At 41.2% G+C, this 7,516-nt stretch overlaps 2 protein-coding genes across 12 annotated transcripts in view; one reads left to right on the forward strand and one right to left on the reverse strand.

Moving 5' to 3' along the window:
- The window catches only part of LOC122568383 (actin-binding LIM protein 2), a 31,077-nt gene extending 28,388 nt beyond the window's left edge, over window positions 1-2,689 (forward strand). For all 11 annotated transcript variants that reach the window (XM_043728118.1, XM_043728179.1, XM_043728064.1 and 8 more), the window contains one exon: window positions 243-2,689. In XM_043728118.1, coding sequence (XP_043584053.1) covers window positions 243-356 — 114 coding nt within the window. In that variant the 3' untranslated portion in view covers window positions 357-2,689. The remainder of the gene's footprint in view (window positions 1-242) is intronic.
- Window positions 1,364-7,477, reverse strand: LOC122568610 (26S proteasome non-ATPase regulatory subunit 2-like). The gene is made up of 13 exons (XM_043728539.1): window positions 6,605-7,477; window positions 6,312-6,488; window positions 6,053-6,239; window positions 5,681-5,980; window positions 5,519-5,601; window positions 5,205-5,440; window positions 5,006-5,144; window positions 4,809-4,929; window positions 4,514-4,716; window positions 4,355-4,445; window positions 4,000-4,287; window positions 3,725-3,919; window positions 1,364-3,639 (listed from the first exon to the last, which is right to left on the reverse strand). Exons 1-13 carry the CDS (start codon window positions 6,943-6,945, stop codon window positions 3,430-3,432), a joined length of 2,571 nt encoding a protein of 856 aa, XP_043584474.1. The 5' UTR covers window positions 6,946-7,477; the 3' UTR covers window positions 1,364-3,429.
- Window positions 7,478-7,516: the final 39 nt, after the last annotated feature.

Below are 7,516 nucleotides of genomic sequence, written 5' to 3' on the forward strand. Positions count from 1 at the left end.
ACCGCTGAGTCTAGAACACGTAGAATTCATTTAGGACGCTGGAATAACGCTTGAATTTCTTCGCAATAAATTCCTCTTTTATTTTGTAAAAAAAAAAAACTGAAGCATAGGACCTAGAGAAATTGGTCGATGAATGGATCGAATGGTCGAAACTGACGAAGCAGTTATCGTGTAAATAGAAAATTTCTCATCCGGCACGAATAGAGATGATTATTTTACCGATGTTTAATTGTGTTTTCCAGCGGCACCTTTCCGACGCAGAATTCGAGGCAGTTCTTCAATTTACTCGTGCCGAGTTCTATAGACTACCGCAATGGCGTCGTAACGAAATCAAAAGACGTGCCCGGCTGTTTTAACCGGCAACAACCACGCTACGTGTTCTACTTATTACCTTCATCGTGTCACGACTGTGTTATCGTGTTATAGAGTGTACATTCCTTCAGCGTGATAGGTGTATAACGAGAGAGAAGAAAATGAGGAACACATGTTCGGAGAACCAACGATCATCCGTACTGGTCTTCGATCACCAACATCGATATCAAATCATCGTCATCGTCGTGGATGAAAAATGATCTATCGTACGCTCATACACTCACACACTCACAAAGAAACGTATAGATGCATACACACGCGTATAAACATGTGTTCGACGTTCACACGATGGCGCAGACTCATAGACACAAAGGAGCGCACTACAATTCGATGTCAATTTTGTTCTCTCAGCAACGAATCCACAGGCAGCTTGACTCTAATCATTGACAAACTATTTCATCACCCTGTGACTTCGGTGCTTCTTTCCGGACAATCTTCACTGTTCATAAGAATAAGGGAGAAAAATATGTTTATCCGTTTCTGTGCTTGACAAAAAAGACCTGCCGTACATATAAGTCGAAGACGAAACGGAGAATGGAAGCAAGCTGAAACCAACCTTCAAACGCTTGATCCGACATTATTAACGAAGGAAGGTCGTACATCGACTACTGTTATCGATGATCGTTCCAGAGGGAACGATTTGAGAAAAAGGAAGCTGTCATCCTGTATCTAACATGTACACTTTCATGACCATGAATTTCACGGTTTGAAAAGTGAAAACGGTAGATGGGTAATAATTTTAGCGAAGTAGCTGAATATAAGGGTGACAAACATCGTCTGAGGTTTTTATCATTTAACAGGAACATCGTCTTGTAACTTAGAGTTTTTCCCACGAATGTCGACGTATAAAATAGCGTGGCGGGAAGATGTGCAAGATTTAAAGCGAATAAAAGCCAGAGAAATGGTAACACTATGTAGCTGATATACATGCGTTGTTGTAAATAAACGAATGAACCAGAAAGGATGAAAGAAGCAACGGAAGTACGAGGAAGTGTGTGTATATATATATATATATGTATATATATACTTATATATGTGTGTATATATATATATATATATATATACGTTCAGATACGTATATACACCATTTTGAGAATTCGCTTGAATCACAGAACACATTTACTATTTGCAAAAGGTTATAACACGAACGCGCTGCCTGCTATCATAGGAGCTATCGCTATTATTATTATTATTATTATTATTATTAATTTTTAACTATTATTATTATTATATTTTACTATAAGCAACATGAAAAATTTAAGATACATGTAAGTAGATAGGAAGTTCAGCTTGCCGGATGACGTAATTATCAACGTATTTAAATATTATCGTCAATTTTGCATGTTGTTTCACTATTTCAACACATGCGTGCAAACGACGTATCTGTTGGCAAACTACTATACATAGGTGTAAGATTTTCCTTAACTCGATTTCCCTTGACTCGTATCGACGATACACGAAAAAGAGTTCTGCAGTGTGGGCGATTAGAGATATATATATATATATATCGCGAACGTATCTATGTGTATTTGGATGAACGAAAATTATAGAGGAACGGGAAGATAAAAAAGGGAAAAAAATAACATTTATCACAGCCAGTTGTTCTACCTTATGCGAGTATGTCAGGCGGCAAGCTGAAGACGCGAAAGAAAAGGTGTGCGTACGTTGAAATGCAACTGCTAAATTTGATCCAACGGGATACAAATTTTTGTACGATTTCGTGGAGCGTAACCTATATCAGAACCGGTCGCAACTTTACAACGTAATGAAAAACGTAAGAAAAAAGAAAAAAAAGAAATAACGATGGGGAAGGGGTGCGTTTTCGATCTGGTGGGAGAAACATACACGCGGGAATGTGCGTCCTTTGAACGAGCTGAAAATTACATTTTATTCTACATTTCGCCTTGCCCTGAGTCATACGTGCCTATATATAAAAGTCGGCGGAGATTTCTGAACACGCGAAGTCGTGAGAGAACACTTTCGATAAAGTACGCGTTGCGTACGTTCGTGAAATTTCTTGCAGTGTTTTTCTCACGGCTTCGTTACGAAAAGATGGAAACGTGCTCCATGATCTTGTGCAATGCGACTTTGCGAACTCACCAGACGAAGAGAAAAAAAAAAAACAAAAAGTTTAAGGAGAAAAGTAACCATGTACTCTGCGTGAAAGAATATATCATTTGTGCGTATATTTAGCAGAGCAAACGAAAAGGGACAGGAACAGAGAGTTCTCTTATCCGCGTGATATCGTTTCTCGTTTCCTAGCTGTCCGCTTTTGTACACACTTTCAGAACCAATAAACTGCAATATTCCTCTTTCATTTGCAATGTTCTATCAATAGAAGCCAAATTTCGATCGTTACTCGACGTTACTTTCGTTTCTTTCGTGCGATCGTGCATCATTTTTTACGTTTTTTCATCTCGTTTTCTTTGTCCTATCGCGTTTTTCCGGCTCGTTTTTAATCGAACAAGAGTGATACGTTAATGATATATTTTAATTTAGTGACCGCTGTCAGATCATGGTGCACCGTGTCGTATATTACCGTGCAATGCGAACCAATGTATATTTCTGTTGTATAGAGCACATTGCTTCCGCTAGTCCCTCGAGTTAAATGAACGCAAACCTACACCTATTAAAAAGTATTCACGCGTCTCTTCGCATTCTTATCGATGCATTCAACGACGCGATCGAACCTTTGCTCGTATCACTTGCGTACTTTCCACGTCTCGTCGTTGTCAAAGTGATGCGTTACAAACATGTGTGGTATCGATCCGTTATTGTACAAGATTTTCTTCAAACGAATGTTTTTTCTCGAAAATTCTACTCCTACTTTTTATTAAAAACAGCATGGAAAATTATACATTACGATATATCATATAAACGATTCGTCGTTCGCACTTTGGTTCCTAGTAATTTCTTCGCCTTACATAATACACTTCTGTCGACCGTATTTCTTATTACTATCTCATGAAATAAATAAATCACTTGTCCCAGCGTTGCCTTTCGCAATCTGGCGTGTTCTTTTATTATCCACTGTCTTTTATTATTCCAGCGGGAAATCTAGGAAACGTTCGATTTCTCTCGAAGAATAACGAAACCCTCCAAAACGCTGGACAACGCCTCGTACTCGTCTAGAGCAAGTTCTGCTCTTTCTCCGGAGGAAAGCAACGTTGGTGTCGTGTGAACGTATCCACCAGAGATGGATTTAGGATTGCCAGCTTTGCCCACGATGTCTACAGCTTTTCCAACCCTCACAGACACCGGTAGACTCTGATCAAAATACAATCCGATCGGTCTCAAATATTCCCGTAGCGTTAAATTATCTTTGCCTACGAGGAAAATGGACAATACATACCTGCAAATTTTCATCCAGGGTGACCAACCATCTAGGTTCCATTGCAAGCGCCAGACAATACATCAAATAATGAGATTTCGATAGGATCAGATTTTGACAATCGAGAAACGCCACCAGGACTACCAGTAATCCAGCTAAGGCGACCTTGTCCAACACCTTGGAAGCGTATCGCAAAGGAGATATGGACAACGTACCCTGATAAACAATTTTTTATTTAGTAAACTAATCATTCATCGATTAAGATCGATACAATTTATAATCGTCCTTTTTTTTACTTTGCCAAGATGGACCAAGCCCTGGGAAATTCGAACGAGGAATAGGTGCGTGGGATTCTTCGCGTGGTAACAGGCTAGTTGCCTCAGCATAGTGGCGAGACGCGCATTATTCGTCCCAGCACCGACAAGACCGAGAGCAAAGATCGCATTGTTAGCTACGTCAGAATCGTTGTCGTGGCTGTATTTGTTCAGTACATCCAAGACTGACAAGTCTGGATTTGACAAAAAGGATAGACCTAGAGCGAGTGGCATTGCGCGTCTCGCAGCTGTGGGACCGTATCTTCCTATCTGAAAAACAATCGTTCGTGCAAACAGACTGATCACTTTTATTCGTGTTTAAGGACTCTTTGATCACCTGTCCGAAGATCCTCGAGTCCTCTTTTCCCTCTCCTAATCCAACGGCAGCGACACCCAAGGTAGCTATGGCCTGCGTCGATCCAATATCCCTGAAGAGTACGCAAGAAATTGTAGAAAAGTGGCGGTAGATATTAACGATAGATAAATGTGCGATTACTTTGATTCTGCATGCTCCTCCTCTAATTTCTCTTTTGTTCTCTTCTCAGAAGATTCGATGATTCGAGACCGTTGATCGCAGCAGCAGCTCGTAGGACTGTTAACCGGGGTGACGGGAACGCCTTCACCGTTCGCCGGTTCCGAACAAATTCGTAATAGTCCTTGAACGATCAATACATCTCCTGTACCGGCATATGCACACACCTGAGACCAATGAAATATTTTCGAATCCTGAAGATTATAATATTTATTCAGGATTGTATCGTAGAGCATTTTGTCAAAGAAGAAAGCATTGCCTCCAGCATAGTCTGTGCAGCAAGCTTGTAAGGATCAGGTAAGACTTCAAGCGCAGCTGAAGGTGCGTCTATGATGTCGCGGCAACCCATGTAGATCATACCCAGCGCCAGCGGTAGAAATCTACAAAGAACAAGATCAAACGAACCCTGCTGCATAGTCGTGAAACGTATTTGATAGATATACTTCTGTCTTTAACCTGGAGTAGGTGCTAGACAGCTTTTGAGGTGTAAGCTCTATGAATCTCTGCAAAAGTATCGACGAGGCTTCAGCGTCGGCAGAGCCAACGTTTATCAAACCTATCGCGATTGCTCCGAGAGACACAATTTCCATGGTACCTAAAAATTGTCCATCTCCAAAATATCTCTAATACCGGGAGTTAATCATCGTAAACGTACTTGCTTCGTCTGCCAATACTCCTGTTAAAAGTTCCGTAACATCAGACCTCTGCGAGCCAGCGTAGGCCAAACCCAGTCCTAAAACTGCTCCGATTCTCAGTGTAACGTTTTCGGAATACACGTAGTCGCTGAGGAGCGCCAACGCTGGATCGCATTCGTTGCGAACACCACAGTTAACCAAACCTATCGCGAGTAAAGCGCCTGCTTTGATATTGTGATCGTTGGTGTAGAGATACCTGCGAAGTAAGCGTATCTTAGTCCGCGGACGTTCGTCTATAAATCATAGTTGCATTACGATAAGAGACGCGAATCACTTGTCGATCGGTACCAGACCACCGTCTACGTCCCACATGTGTATCAGTCCCAAAGAAGCGGTTGCCGACAGCATTCCGTGCTCCTGTCAAAAACAGTTTTCTTCGATTTAAGCTGTTTCGATAGTTTCTACTTCAAGAATCTCCGACATTTAAAACAAAAACCTTATTTTTATAGACCCAGCAATCGGCGGCGTTCGCCATCAGTTTGTCCTGACCGAAGCCAGCGTGAACGAAACCGGAAACGAACGTAGCTGCTAGGTTGGCCCTGGCTGAGTCGTATTCCGCTCGTCTCAGGGTATTAGTTTCTAGCCAGGTTTTGTAAATGTCATCCGGGTGTTTGGGTTCCAGAATGTCGAGTTCCCTCGCGAGCAAGTGATAATGATTATTGACGTGACCGTTGCTTAAGATAGCTTCGATATCCTTGGCATCGCCTCCTTCGTAATCCTTCTTCAATGGATTCTCCTGAAGGGCGATAAATTATGCGAATGGAAAATAGGGTCTCGCGAATAAACCATGTAGAATCCGATGAATTACCCTTTGTCTTACGAGTATAAATGACAATTGTTTTCGCATTAATTCGTCAGGGCAGGTGGTGAGACATTTGTACACAAGATCCGAGTCTCCCAATTGAAGGGCTACTAACATTGCTTTGCAATATTCTTGGAATCGTAGATAATGGTCGACCACGGTCTGCAATATTTGTCTTCTTTCGATATCCTCGCTGACCGTTCGAAAGGGGTTAAAAAACGGGATAAAGCTGCTTAAATTTTAGTTGTCGTTTCAGAAAATTCACCTGTAGACCGCGCAACTCTCCAGATACCGACAAACCCTCTCATAATTCGTACTATTCAAACTTTCGTTTAAAAAGCTCAATTGATCGATCTCCAAGCATAGATCGCATCCAGGTATTTCGGCGTTGTGCTTCATGTCGAATTTTATGATACTGTTTACCAAAGGAGTGAGCTGTGTTCTACCATCGAGAGAAGGAAACAAATAAGTAAAAGATTCCATTTCATTTCTTACAATCCATTCATTTTATATATCGTCGCCGTAGACATTATCACATTTCTTCGTATCTAGAAATACCTGATACGGTCCTCGTCCTTTACAGGAGCGTTCGTCCACTCGTCTACAATTTCAGCTTCGAGCTGTCTGACGTATTCGTGGCCCCACTCACCAGGGTTCGTCACTTCACCATCGGTGCAATATCGCAGACATTCTTTGGAACCAGGCGTGGCCCCAGCCATCGATAATACGCTCAACACTTCCGCGAACTGCCGTTTCACGTCCCTCCTTCGAATCTTTTTATGCGCGTTCTTCATATCATTGTACGAGTTCTTCAAATACTTGAGGGGTTTTGGTACGGAAGTCATCGACGTTGTCGAGGTTTGCATCAACAATCGAAGTTGACTCAGGGATATCAACATTGCATCTTCGTCTTTCCCCTCGAATTTTAATTAAAATATGCGATCGATGTTTGTCGACAAAGTTTTGAAGTTTTGACTTAGGTAACGATTGGATTTGAATTTGAAATTGTTTTACCAGCTAACGCTTTATGTAATGTAATTACATGCGTATCTATGACAGTTATTAGGTTAAGAAAGTGAATCGCATATAGCGTTATTATTACCATCAGTACATCGACCAACTGGTACAGCTCTTCTTGCAAGCGCGCGTCTTCCTCGTTCTAACAAATGTTTCCTTGATTAGAAATGAATGAAAAACTTGGTATTTTTTTTTTTTTTTTTTTTTTTTATTAATACGATTACCATTTCTGACTCCTTTTGCGGACCGAGTTTAGCCATCGTTGCAGTTTGCAAAATCTCACTGAATCGTTCCTGACGGAAAATTATTTCTTACATCGACGAGATTCGTGAAAATATTCGATGACGCTTTCTCGACTCTTCGTGTAACAGATTCGATTCTCTTTTTTTTTATTCGCTTGTCAGTTACACGGAGTAACCAAGGCCCCGCGAAACTCTCGAATTTCAATCTTTG

The sequence above is a fragment of the Bombus pyrosoma genome, linkage group LG1 (assembly GCF_014825855.1).
Source record: "Bombus pyrosoma isolate SC7728 linkage group LG1, ASM1482585v1, whole genome shotgun sequence".
NCBI classification, from domain to species: domain Eukaryota; kingdom Metazoa; phylum Arthropoda; class Insecta; order Hymenoptera; family Apidae; genus Bombus; species Bombus pyrosoma.